This window comes from Diplotaxodon limnothrissa, linkage group LG1, assembly GCF_057381915.1.
Source record: "Diplotaxodon limnothrissa isolate DT_005_m linkage group LG1, D_limnothrissa_male_GT1.1, whole genome shotgun sequence".
NCBI classification, from domain to species: domain Eukaryota; kingdom Metazoa; phylum Chordata; class Actinopteri; order Cichliformes; family Cichlidae; genus Diplotaxodon; species Diplotaxodon limnothrissa.
In genome coordinates, this window is record NC_140596.1 from 23,777,880 (window position 1) to 23,801,134 (window position 23,255).

Here is a 23,255-nt window from a genome sequence, read left to right on the forward strand (position 1 = left end):
CTCAATTAGAAACTTGCTCTTTTTAGGTACATTACAGACTCCACCTTCCTCAAGATTAACTAGGGGCATTAAAAGAAGGAACACAAATTGACAGGTCCTCTATTTCAAAACCCACTGAAGACAAAATGGCAAGGGAGCATCTCACCCACACAGTCAGGGCCTTTCTTTGCTTTGCTGTTGTTATTCACTATCCCGCACAGTGATTAATTTGTTGGAAAATCTATAGTAAAGGCTTTGTTGTTTTCCCCCATCACCTGCACAATCCCTTTTTTGTTCTGCCTCCTCAGTAGCACTCTACCCACCATCTCCAATTTCTACTTTTTTTTTTTCATTATTTAAAGTTGCAGTGTAAATGATTTGGCAAGAGTTTCAAAACTCTTACAGTTAAGTTCAGTGGAGAACAATGTGGCACTGTTTCAAAGCTATTTGCTAAATTTATCTGCAAAGGCAGCATATTAGGTGGCTATTTTCTCCATATGTTTCTCCATATCTTTGAGTAACTACATTACAAAGTTACTTATCCATCCATCCATCTTTATTATTATTATTGTTACATATTATGTATGAGCAGTGACAAAGAAAGTAGTGGCTTAAAAATATTAATATAAGATCGCAACATTTACCCATGACAACTATATTTGACCTCGAGGTCAACATAAAAAAATAATTTAGGCACATTTTATGTGACTATGTGACATGATTATGTAATTTGCTAATGACATGCAATTGTTTAATTGATCATCAGCAAGTGTGCACAGCTCTATAACAACAGAAGTTTTGGTAGTTTGCAGGTCTGGGGCATTCAGGTGTGTGTCAACACTAGAGCAGGGCGATATGACCAAAAATATTTATCACGATATGCATTTGAAAATTTGCGATAACGATATAACTGACGATATAATTGACACTAGACAAAATACTTTACAACTCCACAACTTTATTAGTGCAAAAAAAAAAACATCAATGTATTTTCACTTAAACAAGCAGCTGTTTTTTATGTGCATTAAAGTTATATAAAAATGTAACAGTGCAAATGCAAATGCCTTGCTGACAGTTTAACCAAAAGGCATTTCCAGTGGAAATTGGCCGACATATCCTCAGCATAACCATGTTTAATATCCACAAAACTTAAAAAGAGGTTATACACACACACAATACGGTAATATTATGTTGAAGCACAGTACGTATCACTCCGCGAGGCTCCTGCCTATGATAGCTGTAATGCTCTGACAATCCATCGAGCGGTGCGGCGTCGTAGGTTAGCAAAGTCGTACTAAAATATTTGACAGATTTTCGAGCGCCGTGTACCAAATAAAATTGTTTCAAGGTCAGTAAACACAACCAGAATTCATACATAAGGCACACGGGATTATAAGGGGCACTGTCGATTTTCAGAAAAATCAAAGGATTGATTTTAAGTGTGCGAATTTTTCCAAAAAAAACACGGTAATAACGACGGCCCGCTAGCATGCGCTACCAAAAATAGTGCTTTGTTGTGTATCTGACGGATGAAAGCTAAACCAGTGCCACACCACTGAAATTGCAACATTTTTACAAACCAATTCTGGTTCATCCGTTTCATTCAACAATCCGCTTTCGCCCTTCTCATTCTCCGTCGCCACCGCCATGCTTTTTCTGCCATGTGCGTATGAAAACAAAGGCACTGCGGATGCGCGTTTTACCCATATTCTATCGCGATATTTCATTTTCTTATCGTTGCCCAACATTATACCGGTATTACCGTGAACGGTATGATATGACCCAGCCCTAGTCAACACAATGCCAAAATCTTGCCCAGAGTGGACATCCCAGCAAATTCACACCAAGGCCAGTCAGTGCAGTGTTCAGAGAAAGTGCAAAAATCCAACAGCTACATCTAAGACTCTACAAGCCTTAGTTAGCATGTTAAAGTTCATGTCAGTAGAATTTGAACAACACTGAATAAGTATGGCTAGTTTGCTAGGGCTGCTAGTTTTTACAAAACTTTGACCTGAACAAACCACAAGGCATCTGGAACAATATCCTCACAGATGAGACATATGTAGACATAATGTACAGTGGCACATTTGCTGAAAACCAATCATGGCATATCAGCACCAACCACCATGCAGTCACTGAGTAGACCATGAAACCTTCTATACACCAAACTACATTCTAGACTCAAAATATGAGGCCATTTGAGAGCTTAACAGCGTCAACGCGTTAGCACAGTTAGCTCGTTAATGCGTTAGTGCCGTGCAGGATTTGCACGGGCCAATCCACGTTAACTCGCTAACGGGCATTTGCCGCGCTAATGCGGTTATGGCGTTAACATCGTATTAACGAGATTAATGCTGACAGAAAAAGAAAAAGTTAGGTTTTTTGACTTAAAACCCAAAAGTTAACATAACATAGCATAACCCTAAAAACATTTTTTCCCTCTAGGTTTTACCTCCGCATCACATGCTACTCAAGCCATGGCAATACAGAATTTACAACTCACTCTTGGGTGACTACACAATCAAGATTTCTGGCCTATCCCACCAGAGCATTTGAACAAATGTCATGCTAATTCACATTATGGTTACAGTAAGCCAATAAAAACAGTATACTTGCCTACATCTTTACTATAACAGTAGATGTGCCTGTCATCTGTGGTGGTAGACTTCCGCAGGCACAAGCATTCTCCACTGCAACCACTGAACATCCAAGGTATGGACATTGAGGCTGTGGACAGCTACAGGTACCTTGGTGTTCATCTGAACAACAGACTGGACTGGACTCATAACTCAGACGCCCTCTACAGGAAAGGGCAGAGCAGGCTGTACCTGCTGCGGAGACTCAGGTCGTTTGGAGTGGAGGGCCCACTCCTGAAGACCTTCTATGACTCTGTGGTGGCTTCTGCTATCTTTTATGGTGTGGTCTGCTGGGGCGGCAGCATCTCTGCCGGGGACAGGAAGAGACTGAACAGGCTGATCCGAAGGGCCAGCTCTGTTCTAGGATGCCCTCTGGACCCAGTGGAGGTGGTAAGTGACAGGAGAATGGCGGCTAAGCTGTCATCACTGTTGGACAACATCTCCCACCCCATGCAGCAGACTGTGACAGCACTGAGCAGCTCCTTCAGTGGGAGACTGCGGCACCCACGGTGTGGGACGGAGAGATTTCGCAGGTCTTTCCTCCCCACTGCTGTCAGACTCCACAATAAAGACTTTAACTGATCAAACACACACATCCACACATGTGCAATAACACTAAGTGCAATAATCTTTTCTGGCATCGTTGTATTTTTACTCAGTTGTATATAGCATTTGTATTCTATTTTTATCTTATTGTATATTTTATTCTATTCTATTCTACTGTATATAGTATTTTATTTTATTCTATTCTGTACAGTTGTGTACTGTATTTATTCTTATTGTATTCTAATTTTTGCTTCATGACTTTTGCACTGTCCACTTCCTGCTGTGACAAAACAAATTTCCCACGTGTGGGACTAATAAAGGTTATCTTATCTTATCTTATCACACAGTTGAAATTATAGTGAACTTTAACTGTGTAATTCCATCAGTGCAACAACAAAGTTGACTCATATGTTTCCCGGGCTGGCTATTGATTGGCTCTTTAGCTTTCTCTGGGTTTTATTATGTTATAATGTTTTGCACAAAGTATTGAGAGCTGCTGAAAACTGTCTGATGTAAGTGCAGTTATATGTCTCTACCTCCTGCAGCTTCTGCATCCTTTCCAGGTGAGTGGCACTTCATCTTAAGTGACCCATTTACCTTTGTAACAGCTACCATGATTTCAGGTAGAATTCTCTGAAAGATTGTCTTATTTTTGCCTTGCATTTTTTGAAGAAAAAAAAAAAAAAAAAAAAAAAAAAAAGAAGAAGAAGAAGAAGAAGAAGAAGAAGAAGAAGAAGAAGAAGAAGAAGAAGAAGAAGAAATAAATACTGGACTGCTTAATGACTGCATGCCTGTTTGGAAAATTTTCACTTTATTAATTTCACTTTGCAGCTTATGTAACTGCATTAAATTCAGTTATACTGTGAAATAACTTGCATCATCTTGTGCAGCAGCAGTGCTTCCTCTAATCCCTGGGGGGGAAAAGGCATGAACTAGATTAGAAATGTTGCAACTATTACCTAAGATGCATTTAAACCTAAGGTTTAACCTAAGTATGTATTCCCTGCCTCTCTCTATCTGTAAAGCAAAGTTGTGAAGAAGCAAAGCGTAAAGTAAAAGGATGACAGCAATGCTAACCTGCACAGTGATGTGCAACAACGTTCTGCATGATTTGATTAATGAAAAATGTGATTAATGGTTTCATAGAAAATAAAATAAACATGAAGTATTTATTTGGCCAGTAATTAACTCTTCCCACAAGAGTAAACTCAGTTTTTAATTGTTTTCTGTCTTTTATTAGGTTAAACGACTTGGTTATCAAACATAATTTGGTTAGTTAACAAAAATGAGCTATGGCTATATCCAGTGTTGGGGAGTAATGGAATACATGTACCGCCATTACGTATTTAAAATACAAAATATGAGTAACTGTATTCCGTTACAGTTACCATTTAAAAAGGTGGTATTTAGAATACAGTTACTTTGTTGAAATAAATGGAATACACTGCGGTACTTCCCTGTTTCATATTGTCGCGGGTCAGGACTGTTTGGGTTTTGTTTGACAGCTATGTTCTGTTGTTCCAGGCGGCAGCGTTGCGGTTGCCATGGTTACAGGGTGACGCTCTCTCTCTGCGTGTTTCCTGGGTGAGAGAGCGCCTTTTTGTTGTTGTTGTGCTAAGCTAATAGGCAGAATGCAGAATGTAGCATCATGGGCAGTGTAGTCCGTGCTGCAGGGAGAATGGACTGCCATACTCGTTATGTGTCTGTGAGCGCGAAAAGGGAGAAAAAGGGAAAGCACGAGCTGTCATCGAGCAAAAACGGGAGCTGGAAGCATGTAAATATAATAATAACCACTGCAGCCAAGAAGAGTGCCTGACGAGCCCAGTTGTAAGTAAGCTATTAAGACTCGACTGTACACTGTGTTCGTGTTTTCCTCCGAAACAATAAGTTCCGTTGGAGCAGCCTTTCAACGCCTCTCTCTGTCTCTCGTTAGCAAACTTGACCCAGACAACAAAGTAAAGCTATTTTTCGGCTACGAGCCCGACACGGAACCCGTATTAGTCAGAGGTCCCTTTACTACAGTTCGGAGCCGCGGACCTTCAGTAATAGTAATAAATCACACAGCAATAGTACATTCACGTTGTTGTAAAATGCATGATAATATGTTAAGTAATCCAAAGTATTCAGAATACGTTACTCTCATTGAGTAACGTAACGGAATACATTACAAAATACATTTTGGGGCATGTAATCTGTAATCTGTAGTGGAATACATTTTAAAAGTAACCTTCCCAACACTGGCTATATCCTATTCCATTGTATGTGTGTCAAGACAGCAAACTCTAACTGGAAAACTATGCTTTCTTTAACCCATTTCAATTTTCTGTGTGAGATTAAAAAAAAAAAAAACTACAAAGAAAACTTGACCTATTTAGTCTTGCTCCTTAAATTAGGGCAGAAAGCACAAAAGGTTGCAAATTGACAATAGGTCAAAAAGAGTGACATTCTCTCCCCCGAATGCAAATTCTACAAACGTTGTTCTCTTTTTAGTCCAGCCCCTAACTTTTTTAGACCGCTGCCCCTGCAACCAGGTCCAGGATAAGCAGCATGACATGGATGGATGGCTGGATTTTAAGGTGTCATTTTTTTAAAACTCTGTGTTTTATAATCAGTATACTCTAGGCCCACTAGGAGTGGATCTTTTTCTTTTTTCAAAAGAAGTATTTCAATGCCAGTGTTTCCTTTTAAGTTCAAGGTTTGTTTTCAATGCCAATTTTTAGTTTCTGCACCAAAATTGACCATCACTGTGCTGTTGTTCTTTAACGTGTTTTTATAAGCCAATGAAGGATTTAAAAATATGCAAAACAGTTACATAAGATTTCTAAATTATTAACTTCTTTATGTGGCTTAGACAGAGTTGGAGATATAAATGCCTTATGTAAGGTCTTATATTATTAAAGAGGACAAGTTTCAGTGGTGTATGTGCTGAGGTTCAAGTGGGCTCATAATTGCTTAAGAGATCTGAACTATTTATAGCTGTAGCATCGTACAATATTGACATGCCTTTGTTTTTTGTTATTCTGGCATCTCAGTGGATCAAGCTGAACCCATTATGCATCATTTTCAGTTCTATAGTAGTTTTGCATTATTGACAGTTCTAAAATTCTTTATTTATCTTATACATGGTTGTAGTTCATATCTTCTGGTAATTCTTTGCTTGAAACAAGCAGTTTAAGCGCCTCTCCTTTTAATAAGGGAACCATCCCTTTTACATTCTTATGAGTGGCTGCTGATTGTAAGCGAAAGGTTTGAAAAGTAAGTGGATGGGGTTGCTTTGTTCACTGCTAAACGCCTTGTGAAGATACATCCACTCACCGGCCACCTTATAAGCCCCACCTGTTCCAACTCATCGTTTATGTAAATATCTAGTCAGCAGTGTTGGGTAAGTTACTTTAAATTAGTAACTTAGTTACATTACTAGTTACTTCTATCAAAAGTAACTCAGTTGCTTCAAGTTACTCGTTACTTTCATTTATTTTCATTTATTTTTCATTTATTTATTTATTTCACACTTGGTACAACAATTCAAACAAACCAACCACACTTTCTATCAAAAAGCACTACAACCATGTGTGAAAAGGAGCAGGAAGAAGAAAATATTCTTATTAAACCCTGCCCCCTATCTACAATCCAATTTATATTACAAGTGGGCACCAAAAATCAGGGAACAAACTAACATTAACATTTATCTCTGGTCCTAACCCAAACCAAACAACAAATTTACAATCAGAATATACCACTCCACATAGTAACAAGGAGAAAAATAAAATTAAAATAAATAAAACAAAAAATTATAATGGATCCTTTTTCAATGAACTCCAATTTCATTCACATTCTTCATATTGAGTTATCGTTTTAAGCATGTACCACTTTTTAAAACAATGTAAATTTATACAATTCTTTCTTTTCAAAGTAACTAGTTACTAGGGAAAGTAACTTTGGTTTTTCTCAGAATTCTCTTGTTAATGTGTTGCTTCCGTAGCTGGATACCCAGCAAGAGTGCCAGTCTTCTAGCTTGCTTACTTGCCACAAGTGCACTGTGCCACCTACCAGTAGAAAAAAAATAATAATGTGCACATTTCCACGAGAGAAATCCCACGCCTGGACCGTTGTTGACCGCCGCCATGATTCTAGCCTACGTCACAGCGTCAGGTGCGCTTTTTACATCCAACACAAAAACTGCAGTCGTGGTGCTTTCGATTGTACTCAGAACTCGGAAATTCTGCCTTCCGAATAGGAAGATGTAGGTAACACCAGACTGCAGATGAGCTGCATACAGGGCTGGACTGGGACAAAAAAAATCGGCCCAGGCATTTTGACTAGAGACCGGCCCGCCATTATAGGAAAAGTCATAAAGCCTTTGAATGAAAACAAACGCTGTTGTGACAGTGATGTACACTGTTTTGATGGTATATATGTATCAATCTATCAATCGTTTGTTGTAAGATTCAGATAATTATTTTTTTAAAAGCTAGATATTTTAAATGAGAATAAGAAAAAAGTATTTCCTTGTGCCCCCCTCTGATGCCCTACCTGGCCCCCCTGGCAAAACTTTGCTAGATCCGCCCCTGCACAGTTACCAGCTGTCAGCTACGTAGAAAAAGGATCCTGGTGTTATTTGTCTCTCAGAAACAGTTCATAACTTCCCTTCAACTCATTCATGTGACCTAAAAGATAAACCTGATTCTCCATCACCTGTTCAGCTCTCATGATTCAGTAAGGACATCTCCTGGTTTCATCTTCATGTTTCCCTCTTACCAGATAACCAAACCGACATCATGACCAGAAACTTTTACGGCTGTGGCTCCAGCAAACATCAGCTGATACTAAAAATTTATATTAAATAAATTCTAACAACAGCTGATAAAGCTTAAATGCACTGCTGTTGTTTAGCGCAACATCCGCTGGCTTCCTCTTTCTGGCGCAAAGTGGGCGATAAACAAACAAGAGAGAAAAGCTGATCATTGATCAGTTTCAACAGGAGAGGGAGGGGGAAAGAACGAGAGAAGAAGAAGCAGCTGTGCAGCTCCAACTTTGTGTCTTTTTCCATTCTAGCTGAAGTACGGGACAAACTGCGTTCCTTTTCACCTCAATACGAAACGCGTAATATTTTCTCTGAATACGAGATTCTGTTTTTTACGGGACGGTTGGCAACTCTACTAACTAACCTTATGAACAAAATAAAGTTCAACATCAACATTATAGCACCCATCCAGCTGTATAGAAACTCTGTCATGCTAGCTAGTACGCAGTACGGAAAAAGTCAGCATAACGAAAATAAACTCCACCGAAACTTGGCATATATCTGACCCAGATAGACTGCAGGTCATAACTTCTTACCTGAAGTTCAGTTCACCTGACACTCAGACCAGCGGCCGCCTCGGGTCTCTCCTCCTCCTGCCTCCCCTTTCCCTCATCCACCTGCTGGCCTCCACCACTTGCTAATGTTACTGAATCTGTGGAAGCTCCGCGATAGCCACCACACGAAGAAACGAGTAACAACCCCTATCTAAATCCCACTAATGCGTTCCTGATTTTGGCATAATAACTAGTTACCGTGCTCGTTACCACAATAATAACGTAGTTACTGTAACGCATTACTTAATAACGCGTTAGTCCCAACACTGCTAGTCAGTCAATCACATGTCAGCAATGTGAAGCATTTAGGCATGTAGCCATGGTCAAGTTGATTTGCTAAAGTTGCTGAGAATCAGAATGAAGAAGAAAGGTGACTGAAGTGACTCTGAAAATGGCATGGTTGCAAAACAGAGCTTGACAACAGATAACAGATAAACAGATAGTTCATGCCAGATGGCTGGTCTGAGTATTTTAGAAACTGCTGATCTACTGGAATGTTTTTTGCACATTCTACCACACAAACATCTCTAGAGTTCACACAAAATAGTCTGAAAAAAGGAAGGCAGCAGTAACTCAAATAACCACTTGTTACAAGGTATCCAGAAAAGCATCTCTGAATGTGCAAGACTGTGAACTTTGAGGCGGATGGGCTACAGCAGCAGAAGACCGTACTAAGGCTCACTCCAGTCAGTCTAAGCTTTCTGTTCTTAGCTAAGAGTCACTAAGACTCAGCAAAATTTGACAAGAGAAGATTGGAAAATTATTGCATAAACAACATAAAAGCATGGCTCCATCCTCGCTTGTGACAATGGCCGAGGCTGGTGCTGGTTATGTAATGGTGTGGAGGATATTTTCTTGGCACATTTTGAACCAACTAAGCATTGTTTCAACGCCTACCTGAGTATTGTTGCTGACCATGTCCATCTCTTTAGAATCATCCTGCATTAACCAGGACAATGCGTCACTTCCCAAAGCTCAAATCAACTCAAACTGGTAACCAAAACCTAAATGTTGTCCAAAAAATAGTGGCTGGTGATTGCATTTCACCTCCAGTCATACAGTAATAATATAACAAGTCAACTTTAATTAGAGTACAAAGAGTACAAACAAAATATGAATTGTCACTTTGTGTGTGTGTGTGTGTGTGTGTGTGTGTGTGTGGGGGGGGGGGGGGGTTTGTTTTTTTGTTTTGTTTTGTTTTTTTTGGGGGGGGGGGGGGGGGGGGGCATTAGAGATGAACGAAGTTCGGCTTGTGCACTATTCCCCTCCAGTATCTCAGCTTTTTTCTTATCTCTCTCATTCTAATGACCACAATATGAACCATATGGGGTTTTTGTTGAAGCTGAAACCTCATCTTCTATATTTTATCCTGCCAGGTCGCACTGCCCTGAGTGAATTTGCATCTGATCGCGCCTTTTCATTTCACCTTGTATCCATTCACACCATCTCCACGTCTTCCTTGTGTTCTGCCTGAACACAAATGGGTCTAGATTAAATCCCCTTTAAGATCTTTTCATGTTGTGTTTGACAAATATGCACATTTCAGTGAAGAAAACAAAAAAAGTCACGCTATGGTGAAGCTGAATTTGAATTACTTTTAGTTATCCACTTACTACTTTTATAAGCTCTAAAATGTTAGGGGTGATATTAAGAGCACCTTATGAGTGAGTCATTTCCTTTAATTAATTGAAAAAAAATAGGTATACTTTTCTAATATTATATTTAAGTTCTTTCATAAAATACTTTCTCAAAACGCTTTATACTGTATCCATCAAACTGTCAAAATAGGTGGCAATGATATTTTTCTTTCTGCCTTTTCTGAGGTCAGTACTGAATCTTTTTTTTCAGAAATCATTCCTTCACTAAATATTTAAGGCTACCATTGGTGAGGACATCAGCAGCCTTCACAGTAGCCTCAGTCTGAGCGCATGCTCATTCAGCATCATGCTGCTTCTTCACAAATCAAGCCTGAAATATTCCCTTGTGTTGACCTGCTCAGTTCCTTTACCTGCGTCACTGAAGCCTAAGACAAGATGGTGATTGATTGCTTTCAGCAGGGGACCGGTGATGGAAATATCTACAGTCCAGTGGAGGAAAAAACCGAAGAGGGATACAAACACAGAGAGGCTAGCCTTTAGAAATGACTCTTTTATTTTTAACTAAATTACCCCAGATGACCCAGAGATGGATATAAAAGACTTCTCTCTGACTTATTTATGTACTGTTAAAGCCACGGGAAAATATTGAATCGTGAAGTTTGTCCTGCCCCCCTGTTTCCCCACTTTAATTTCATCATCTTTACTTCCTGGCTGACAAGCTCACTTCTCCATAGTTAGGAAATGCGAACACGACATGAGTTTCTAAACATGGAAATCAGCACTTCCCTCCATGTTGTCTATGATGTACGACTGATTGATTGATTGAGGTTATCGCTCGGTTACAAAGAGAACTGCCGACGTGTGGGCTATACTGAGCAATGCAAACACTATTACACTTAGCTGGGAAGAGCAAAACAAGAGATGACATGCAAGAATGAAGAGAGAAATTAAAAAAGATTTTTTTGGAGCCAATTAACAGCCATTATTATTATTATCATTATTATTATTAGCAGTGATACCAAACATCTTCTTTGGCATGGTTTGCTGATGGAGGTAAAAGTAGGTCTTTGTGGCAGTCACTCCTTGTATATTATAATCTAACTAACATTTCTTATTATAAGTAGCCTGAGAACATTTACATCATTTACATTTTACAAACACTTGACCAAACCGACAGCTTGGGTAGCTTAGAAGGACGTAAATTCAAGTTTGTGCATTTTATGAATTGTGAAGTGTTTTGGTGAGTTGTATGCATTAAATGCATAGCACTGGTCCTTGCACTGTTGTAATGCAGGACTATTCTCCCAGTAAGCTCTGGTTGACTTCACCCATGAAAAAAAGCAACAAAAATGGCAAAATGCCTAGATGAAATCAATGTAGGTCTCCAAGGTGTTGCTATTTTTTTCAGTAATAAAATAAACCAAACAAAAGTCAGCATGTTTTATATTGGTTAAAAATTACACCTACGTGATGCTGTTGTGGGGAGTGGTCTGTGGCGCCGCTGCGGGGAAGCTGACAAAACAGAGCGGCATCAGCAATTACGCCTCACCTGCATTGAGGAATGAACTGGGTTCTATTGTTGTGTACCTGTGGCTGGCAGCTGCAAAGCTTCAGCTGGGTGTTAATCTCGAAATTTCTACTTTATTCCCAAAATGACAGTTAATATTCAAACTCAAACACCGAGCTGACAGCACAACTGAAGCGGCCTCTGCCAAATACAAAATGCTGTGTCTGTTTTTTGGACACTTTTTGTAGATTTAACGACCAAAAGTAATACTGCCAATCTGTTACAACACTAACAAACAAAAATATCCTGTCTGTGTGTGGGTTTGTTTGTTCATATTCATTAATCCTAATTGAGGGAAAATGTTTCATGAATTGTCATTTTTTTTAACTTAAAGTCATATCACCCAGCCTTAGCTGTAGCTGAAAACATCTGCACCAACCAGTACTGTTGTAACTATTGTTAAAAATGGACGCCTCTTAAATGATTGATTTTAATTTTTCCCCCATTGCATTGAAAATTGTAAGTATTTTCCAGGGTATCTCTACCGTTTGAAATTCTAGTATTGTAAAAACCCTAAAGGAAAGTGCCAAATAATTCATCAACATGTTATTATAGGCTCACCTTTAATTGCAGATCTGACAAATCTCCAATGTAAAACCTTTAAATATAATTTCATTTCATGCAGTGGTCTTCAAACAAACAACAAGAGTAAGAAAGAGTGGAATAAGAGTGGAAAGGAAAAAATAAAAGAAGGATCGACTGAATAACAAAAGCAGAAAAGCGCTACAGCCTTAGAGGAGGGAAACTGTTCTTATGAAAACATTTTAAATAAGCCAAATAAAGACAGAGAGCCAATATGTGCAGGCAAACTCTAAGAAAATGGGCTTCATGTGTCAAAGCATTCAGAGCCTACTACCCATGATGTGACAGGCAACATGGCATTCGGTGTAAATCAACAAAGAGCACAGAGTATGCAAACAGTTCAGATCTCACTTCATATCAGTCAGTTTCACCATATATGTACATGTAAATCCAATGTTTGACTTTTCAATGACGTGCTGTGCCTTTTCAGATTTATAACATGTACTGTGGGCACAACTACTGCAGAGCTTCGAGCGGAGGGAAGTCATAGCAACAAGAAGAATGATGCAGAGAATAGCAAGGCTCAACATGCAGGAGACAAATCCCATTAAGTACACGGGTGAATATTATTCAGGGAAAAGAGATTTACCTTCATAAGCTGACGATTTTGAAATGTTTGGACTTGAAATTGTTCTCTTTGTGCTGTAAAACTGGGTTCAGACTGACACCGAAACTCAACAGTTTGCACTGAGGTTAGACTTTCCTCAAGAAACAGGAGTGCAGAGGAGAGAGAAAATCCTCTAACCCTGTTGTGTGGATGCACTGCGTGGGCTGCCAGGGTCTTTTACTCAGGCATCCAATAATATTGGTTAATTGCTAGATTTCTCTAGCCTCTCTCAACTTGCATCACGAGTAGGCGTGGAAGAGTTTACAGCAGGGGTATATTGCTGCTGACAGAATACAGTGTTCTCATTCACTCTCTCTCTCTCTTAATTGTCATTCCCCGCTCACAGGCACATTTCTCTGGCAGATTCCCTTGAGAGAGGTTTCCCCAGAATCTACGTAAAAGGATTCCTTCCCACGCCATGGTCTTAGGAACATCTTATTTTCATCCACCCGCGCTTTGCTCATGCACACACACACACTCCCTCTCACCCTGGCATTGTGTCCTTGTGTCTCCCTGCTCTCTCTTATATTTTCATTTTCTCTCTCTCTCTCTCTTGTTTTTTTTTGCCTCTCTCTCTCTCTCTCTCCATTTTTAACCCCCACACCCCCCACCAGTAACTTATAGATCCTCTGTGGGAGGTAGCATCTCCCTCACACAGCAGGCGTGGGCCCTTACTCTGACAAATTACATGCTGGGCCCACCAGCTTTGCGTGGGGGGAGAAAAGCTTTAAGTTAAGAAGGACGAATGGCTCTGATTGGACAGTGGAACTCAGGGGCTGTATCTTGGCAAGCAGTATTTGATCGGGCTCAGGGAAGAAGTGAGAAAGTACAGGGAGAGCTGCAACACCGTATATCAAACCCACAGTATCTTTTAAGAAATGACCACAAACCACACACACTGCTTAAAACTGTCAAGCTGTCAGCTATAACAACAAAAACTGATGGCCAAACATTAGCCATGATAAGGTATAAACATTTGTCTCAACAGTGTGTAGCTTGAAGCTTCAACTTTGGTCTAGTTGATCTTTCTCAATAAATCACTTACAAGTGTTCCTTGGCTAACTGCTGGGCCAGAGAAATTGCTGTGGGATCTCGATCTAAGGCCAGGACCGTGACTTCGGGAACTGTGCTCAGAATTGCTTTGGTATGACCACCACCTCCAAATGTCATGTCCAGCACCACCTACATGTGAGAAAGCACAAGAACAGTTCTCACAACATGACTCCATATACGTGAATCATCTTTTATCATCACAATGTTAGTTCATCATTTAAGTGTTTAACTCACGGTGGTGCACTGACATGTGTCATGCATAGGCACCCACATTTTCACACATTGTCACCTTCCATTTTAGTCTGTGACACCATCTAGATCTGTATGGTAAAAAGTTCTGATTGGGGGAACTCCCCAGCCTCTTTATCAAGTTTAAAGTCTATACCTCAAGAACTATGGTACCAACAACAATAGGTGAAAGAGTGTGTTTATCCACATAACTTTTGAAGCACTTACCTGATTTTTAAAAATGAGGTCCAGGTTTTATATCATCAAACACATTTTAATACTACACAAAGATTACCATGGTAAATACAAAATGCAGTTTTTTACATGATGATTTTATTAATTAATGGGGAAAAAGGTTAACCCAACCCACCTGGCTCTGTGTGAAAAAAGTAATTGTCCCCAAAACCTAATAATGGGTTGTGCTAACCTCAGAGGCAAGAACTGCAATCAAGGAGTTGTTCATAATGTGCAATGAGTCATTGAGTTTGGCCCCATTATCCTTGCAGAATTGTTTGAATTCTGGGTAGGGGGAGGGTTTTCGATTAGGAATGGGCTGTTTAAATCATGTCAAAACATCACAACTTGATATAAGTCTGGACTTTGACTAGGCCACTCCAAAAGACTTTATTTTGTGTTATTTTTCCATTGAGAGATGACTTGGTGGTATGTTTCCCTTCATTGTTCAGTTGCATAACCCAAGTGTGCTTGAGTTCAGGAAACAAACTGATAGCTGGACATTCAGGATTTTCTGGTAGAAAGCAAAATTCATGGTTCCATTAATTACAATAAATCGTCCAGGTCCTGAAGCAGTAAAGCAGTCCCAGACCACACTACCATGTTTGACTGTTCAAGTTTTGCCTCATTGTTCCCAAGAGTATTTTCCCAAAAGTTTTGGCGATTAACATTTGGTCAGAAGTGGATTTCTACTTGAAATGGTCTCATGAATGCCATTTTTACCCAGTCTCTTTCTTATTGCAGTATTATGAACACTACCTTAACTGAGGCCTCCAGTTTTTGTTGTTCTGGGCTCTTTTATGACCTCCTGAGTCATTGATGCACTCTTGGAGTAATTTGGTTGGCTCCTGGGAAAGTTCACCAGTCAAGTTTTCTCCATTTGTGTATAAGAGCTGGAGTTCCGAACCCTTAGGAATGACTTTGTAACTCTTTCCAGACTGATAGATGTCAGTGACTTTGGTCCTTTTTTAACATCTTTTACCCTTCACTTTGTCAGACAGGTTCTATTTAAGTGATTTCTTGATCCAACAGATCTGGCAGTAAGCAGGCATGGATGTGGCAAGAGAGATTGAACTCCATTTTACAAAAATGTGATTAGTCACAGTTAATTCATAACTACAGGGGTCAATTACGTTTCACATAGGACTAGTTTGGATAATCGTTTCACCTTAATAAATGAAATTATCATTTTAAAAGACTTAACAAAAAACAAGAAAACAGGAAGGGGGAAAATACCTTTTAACAGCACTGTATGAATGCATTATAGCTCAGACCAAGCCTTCAAAAGAATTCATTTGAATTTTTCACATTCAGTTCGGGGCAATCAAATTTAGCAATAAAGACGTTAAAAAGGAAGTGATTTCACGATCATTACAACACACTGAGGGGTGTTGTAATTAATAAAAAGTATTTTTATTTCATGGATTAACAACATTAAAGCTAAAATTTACATAAGCCGTAAGTTCAAGGTAAACATGCTCAGTATATACATATAAAACTAACATTTATCCAAGGTATCCTGTACCTGGACTTGTTTCAAAGTAAGGTTTGGCGATATGTAAAAGTTTTCCAACCGACAATCGTCAGTCCAATAAATGACGATAAAGGCATGTGCAGGCGCACATGGGTGGAGCAATGTAATCATGCGTGGATTTGCGCATTTAGAATTTATACATTTTGTTTGGAGGGAATATTTTACCTTCTTTTCTTGTTTGTTTCAGTATTAATATAGCTACTTTTCGGATTCTTCATTTATTTATTTATTTAAGAAGGCAGTTGCTGTTTGTTTCCCTCCCCACCATTGTGTTGTTGTTTTTTTATTTAAATAAAATGTTGTTGTTTTTTAACATAGGCTACTGCCTTTCTTTCTTTCTGTTATGAATTTGAGTAAATGAATCGCTGCATTTGGGCGCACTCTGAGGAGGGTGCATTTGTTTGCAGATGGAAGAGGGTGCCATTAAAGAGCCCTATTATTTTTTCCATTGACTGCTTCTCTTAGCTTCAACCAACATTATTAGCAAACATACTCATGGGCAAATAAATAAATCGCTCTTCTAAAAACAATCGGTGAAAGGCTCAGCCTATCGTAGATAGTCGATATATTCGTCCAGTCGCCCAACCCTTATTTTAAAGCCACAATTATAAAGGCCTATAAGTACCAAAGTACCTCCTGATCATAATGAAATAAATGTAATTTCAAAATGTCTCAAACTAAAGGGCAAAAGCTGCCCAAAAACCGAGACAGACTGCCCAATATTTTACCATATCTTAACCTTAATGTCGGCAAATATCTCTCCAAACTATGTCTGAAAAATGTAGCTTATTGAACAGTTCGTCATGTATACATTACAAATAAACAATACAATATTTCCCCCCAAACCTTATTCTGCAACTTTCTTGGCTGTGACAGGGAACCCACACTCAGTGCACCAACAAGCCTGGGAGCGCAACCTAGCCATTCAGCAGGCAAAATTTTTCTTTAGCACAGTCTTTAGCCTGTGGCAATAACGCTGTGTAAACTGGGATTGATTGACAATTTCTGGTAAACTTAGTGGAGCTTTTATTAGAAGTTTAATCATTATGAACGTGGCGGTTAGCACTGTCACCTCACATTAAGAAACTCCTGGGTTTGAATCAAGGCTGGGACCTTTCTGTGTGAAGTCTAGGGGTGGGGGAAAAAATCGATACTATGTAGTATCGTGATATTTTGTTTGCTAATAATGTATCAATACAGGGACAGCAGAAATCGATATTTTGTTACAAAAGAGGTTTTTGTGCTCAGAGCATGTTGATCCTTTTTCTGAACAAGAATCCTGACATTCCTTCACTGTCCAAATGTGTTTAACTTTTTTTTGGCAGCAATAAACATGACAGTTTACTTATTTTAATTTAAGACATGTTTTATTTTAATTAAGTTTAAAACTTTTTTATTTAATGTAAAATTATATTTTGTTTTAATTTACTTTCAAGTTCTTCAGTTGCTGAATGGGCTGCATAGTTTTCATAAATTGCATAGTTCAGAATAGCTATAATTGTACCAGATGGTTGCATTCAGTTAAGTTGGGACTAAACTGTAATACAAACGTTCAGTTTGTCAACAATAAAACTGACTGAAATGAGAGAAAGACTGAGTGTGAGACTTTGATATTAGATAAAATGAATATTCATAAAGTTTACCTTTATGTACAGAATCTGAATATCGCAAAATATTTTAAAATATTGCAATAATATCGTATCGTGCGTTAAGTATTGTGATAATATCGTATCGTGGGATGTATGGTGATTCACACCTCTAGTGAAGTCTGCATGCTCTCACTCCGTCTGCGTTTGTTCACTTTGGGCTCTTGATGTGAATGTGAGCGTGGATGGTTGTCTGTCCTGTGCCAGACTGGTGACCAGTCCAGGGTGTACCCCGCCTCTCACACCATGGCAGCTGACCCAGAAATGGATGGATGGATGGATGCTAATCCAGAAATTCCAGATGAAGATCTGGACTGCATAATGCGTACATTTTATATAAATATATAAATATAATATATATGTTAATAAATAAATATAAATGTTACTTAAGTCATATAAGGTGTCTGTTTCACTGAAACCAATAGCTATTCTTTTGCTTTTAGTCCCAAATTCACACAGAATTATCACCTGACTTTGTAGTTTCAATCGGTTTTACAGAGGGCTTTTAGTCCACAGCATCTTTAGTCCACTGTTTTGCTTTGACGGCTCAAAACTTCCCTGAACTTTAGTTCACTCCCCCTGCAGGAAATCAGAGTCATTTTAAACAGCAGGAGGCAGTTGTTTTCAGCAACAAAGCTCTAATAAACTGGATGTGACGATGTGCTAATGCAAATGTATTCATGTTAGCCTTAGAGCCTAAATTATACTGTAAGAACTTTTTTGAGAAGCTTTTTGATACCTGCAGTGACAGAAATGCCTGAAAACAAATATAAACACTTCACCAAATCCCGTAATTCAAGGTAACTGAACCAAAATTAATGGAAGTGCTGTTATTATGTTAATGCACATGACCTTAATCCTCACACAACAGACTCTTTCATCATATAACCGCCTTGATGAAGAGAACACTCCCAAGTCGCTCCCATAGGAATCTTTCTCATCTCTACCAACCTTCTTATCAATCCAATTCAAGAGATTACCTGATTAAATAAAAACCATATATGTACTGTTTATCAGTGGTGAAGCAAACTTGACATGCATCATCATTTCAGAAGCTATAGACACATTCAGCCCCCAGTTTCCAGTTAAAAGGGTTACTCACTGTTTTGTCTGTCCTAAAGAGATCTTTACCTCAGTCTTTTTTTTTACTTATAAACCTCTTTGCTTTCTTTTCCCTTGATATTGCAGTGTTCTGCTGATAGACAATAATTGTGTCATACACACGCACACGCACACTAGTGCTCAGCATGCATGTACAAGACACCATCAGACAGGCCCTAATGGATCGTGTCTCATCATCAATTTAGTTGTGAAGTCATGGCCTTAACAGTCAGCTCAATCGCTGTTAGTGTGCTCTTTGTTTCAAGTGCAGCAGGGAAGCACTATAGTAATAAGGCTGCAGGAATCCCTGTAAACCAGAAGAGTCAAACTCAGTTCACGGGCTGCACGCAGGCCGATTCGATCTCCACCACTCCTTTACAGTATGCGCTGTTTTAACAAAATTAGGTGCAGTTTCAACAATATGTGCTATAATGCATCAGCAGGACACAGTGGTTTAACCACCTTTCTTTGGTGTGGTATGAAAAACTTCTTTGTCAGTAGGAAGACTGTAAAAGTGAGGATGATTCAGACCTCTGACTCGGATTAAATTAACAGTTCAGACAACCGATCACATGATGTGATCCATTCTTAACAACGTATACCCTCCTTTCTGCAATTTTCACACTTTTCAGAGCCAGCCTGGGGACCAGATTGGACCTTTTGGCAGGGCAGAACTGCTGTGAAGTCAGCATACACTACCTGCAAACTGTTTCATCGACGAACAGTGTCTTTCAGTTCTTGATGTAAAGAAAGACCAAGTCAGAAAGATGAGAAAGTGAAAAAAACTATTGCCTTGATTTCATTGTGATGTTTCTCAGTTTTTTAGCACACAAGTTTCTGTTTGCTCCATAAACCAGCTCTTATTCTATTTTACTTTTTTTTAAAGCACTGTAAGAGAAGACAAACGAAGGGAAAATGTGTTTGAACGTTTGTTAAAAATATTAATCATCGACTTCAAAATAATCTCATATGTGGATGTCAGTGTTTTTTTTATTTTATTAATCAAGTATTGAGAGCGGGGCAGTCAGGAAATGTTTTACGCAGGATATATGTAACGCTTATCGACCATTCTGCGGGGTCTTTGCTGTTACCAGCTGTAACAACTGAATAAGACATGCAAAAAAAAAAGAAAAGTTTTCCTATCCAGACATTTTTCCTTATATATTCTTGACTGAGCCTGCTACAAAAAAAGGAAAAAAAGAAATCACAGCATGTTCAATCAGTCTGAATGGTCTGACACTGTCTGAATAATTCGCTAGATTATCTTTTACTTTTCATCTTCTACATGTCTGCTCCGTGATTTATTATAATGTCAGCAAATGGTCGGGAACAGATGTAAAAGGACACAAAAAGGAAATGCCAGCTATTTCCCACAAAAACATTAAACATGTCGATCGATAGTGACGTTGAAGGTGGGGTGTGTGCGTGCATGTGTGAGGGAAGAAGTGATCAATGGCGGTTCCCTCTCCTTTCCAGCGCACAGCAGCAGATGGGGAGGGGGTGTGGGCTAGTGGGATGAGTCACACGCATAATGAACTTGCCTGTTGTGCTATTCAATACAAAAAAGGAAAACGAAAACAGAAACACAAACAGCAAAAGTAGGCTGGCTTTTATCAAACAGTCGACACAAGCAAACGGGAGACAAACTGGTCCTCTGCTGGAGGGTGAGGCACTTGTCACAACAATCTTTTGTCACATTTTGAGGGAGCTGTGGCCGAAAGAACAAAGGTAACGCTGATCTATTTCACCAGTTCAAATGACAGACAGACAGCTGATGCTCAATATTCTTAGAGGCAGTTAGCTGGAAATGCAAATGCTGAGTATTAATTCTTGTTTGAATAACTACTGCACCAAGCACAGACACTCCATCTGTACAAGGTTCAGCGAAAGTTTCGCCTCCTTCACACACACGCACAAACACACGCATGCACAAACCAAATAAAGTAACCTAAAAATTGAGTGCATGTCCAAAGGGGAAAAAAAGGAAGCCTTATGTTTACAAGGTCATTTACAAGGTAAACTAAAAATCTGGTTCCTATGCTGGAGGATAACAAGCTTTTTCAAACGACCTGAATGCTGCTGCAAAAAAGAAAGAAGGGAAAAAAACCCTCCTCCCTCCCTTTAAAAAAGAAAAAGAAAAGCAAACCTGCTACTTCTGCCACCAGATGGACACAAGAACTTCTTGAAAAGATTTGGTGATAATAGGTTTGGCGTTTGAAATGATGATTAACACCAAACTTGGGAATGACTCATTCACAATATTTTATACCGAGAGGTTTTCAGCAAGGCTTTCACCTAGGCCATGCCTTTTGCAGAGAATGCGGCAGACTGGAATCAAACCAGAGCAAGACGCAGGTGATTCTCGGTAATGCAATGCAAAGAATGATCTTTAAAACAAAATTACTTACTCCAAGTCTGCGTTTTGTACTTCGTCTGGAGTGTGCAATATCTGCCTTTCCCAGCAGAGGGAACAGGAGAGTTAGGAGTGGCCGAGTGGTGCAGTCCAACAGTGAAGCAGCAAGGTGCTATAATGCAGGACACCTCAGCAGTCATCCCACAGCATTTTTAATGAGCACTTTTTTTCTCAAAGTAAAATGACAAATGCTTCATCAGTTCATATGTCAAATCAAAGAGAGATATTTTACATACATATCTAAAAAATAAAGCTTTTGCATCAAGCAAACAAAAAACAGCTCGTGCACCAGTATATGATATCCTGGCCATGTGGAAAAAATGGGCCTTATCTGGAGCTTTCTTATGGCTGAATTCATTAGGAAAAGACAAACAGGAACCTGAGAGAAGCCTGAGTACTCACCTAAATCCTACTTGTGACTCCCCAGCCCAGGTCAGTTACAGTGGGGGATCTAAAATGTCATCGAGGGGAGTTTTTTCAGATCTTGTTACACTAACACACAGACCATTTGGGAGACAGATACACAGGTACAGGATCGCTTTTCTTGTCGCGTCCGTTGCCATGGCAAGAGTGGAGGTAACCGGTTTGCATTTCTTTCTCTGTCACACAAAGTTCATGGCGAGACACAAGTGTGCCCAGTTTTAGCAGGTTTGCAGGATGAGAGCACAGAATGATTCGTGTGGAAACCCTGATATAATCAGTGGTAATAATGCGGGATTTGGTGGCTGTAGAGAATAGTCCGATAGCTACACATCTGGCCAATGTGAACTTGACTGGACATAAAATCTCACTGCTATGTTCCAACTGTATCTCACGCCCGAACCTCCGCAGCACAGCCTCAAACTGTCTGTTTCATTACTGCTTCCACACACGTTTTGACTTTAACTTCACCAGGTAGGAGGCAAATGTGTCCAACACAGATGGCCAGTGAAAGCAGACATGATATTATCTTGATGGTGATCACTCATGTCTGACACACATACATGACTCACCTACCTAAACTTAAAGTGGACTTAACATATGACAAGTGGACTGAGAGTGAGTAAAAAAAAATATATATATATTTTTTTTAAAGTGTGGGTGAATGAGTGAGCGAGTGAGAATGAACAAGTGATAGGGAAGCACAAAACTGTTGACAAAACTCTTTGCCAGAAGTCTCCTGCCTCTGCGTATGTTGAACTAATCTCTCTTTTGTTAAAGGAATGCTGCAAAGTTACAACAAATACTTTCATTCCTCATCTATTCAGCACCGCTTGCCCTCTTTTGGCACAAGTTTAAATAAATGTGCTCGAGGAGGTATTTGAGCTAGTTAAGACAAGACACGTCTATGCACGCAAAAACAGCAGTAGTTCATCTGCCAACAATAACACCCGTCTCAAGTTTGTAGGTCATTTATAGCCTGAGAATGAGCAAATCATGTTAGAGGCACTTAGAAGACATCAAGAAGGCCAGACTTTTTCAGAAGTGCCTATGCAAGGTTAAGTATCCTTTTCAGAAACACAAATTAATGATGGGAATTTTGTAAAGAAAGGAGAAAAAAAAAGTGGCACAGCAGGGGACAAACTTTGTCAAAACTCAGGCAAGGAAATTAACTCATGACGCTATTCCAGTGGCATGAGGTTTCGGTTTTGCTCTTACTTTTAAAGGATTAAAAGCTAAAATATAAACTATTACAGTTCTGTTTGCTCCATTCCCTTGCTTACATCTAGCATCTAAAAATGTGAGAGAAATTGGATCCTTAATGGATGACCTTTATGCACAGCTGTTCAAACCTGGTCTGGTCTAATCTATTGGCCAAACCCTCGGTCTTCCTGTGGTCCACTTCTGCCCAAAGTTAAACGTCAAAATGAATAAACAGATTATCTCCATTAAATCTTGCTGATAGTCCTGAAACAATGAATTCTACTTATCTAAATGTCATCATTTGTAAATGTCTAGATAGTATACAAATAATAGAAAATGACTAACAAGGTGAAGCGCATGTAGAAGTACTAAAGTACTTCTCATTTACATTTAAGAGACATTTAAGAGACATATCTTATTGTGACCATTATGACTATTCTAAATTCCAAAATGACTACATGGTGTGTTTTTAAATACACTGATTTGCTATTTGATTAGATACACCTCTATCTAGGAGAATGGTCAGCCTGCTTTGAGCTGATAGAAAGGC

General features: G+C 39.2%; 1 protein-coding gene across 1 annotated transcript in view; it reads right to left on the reverse strand.

The window, feature by feature from the left end:
• The window catches only part of mettl15 (methyltransferase 15, mitochondrial 12S rRNA N4-cytidine), a 62,192-nt gene that overhangs the window by 14,378 nt on the left and 24,559 nt on the right, over positions 1-23,255 (reverse strand). The window contains exon 3 of the mRNA XM_085355390.1: positions 13,919-14,055. Coding sequence (XP_085211516.1) covers positions 13,919-14,055 — 137 coding nt within the window. The remainder of the gene's footprint in view (positions 1-13,918; positions 14,056-23,255) is intronic.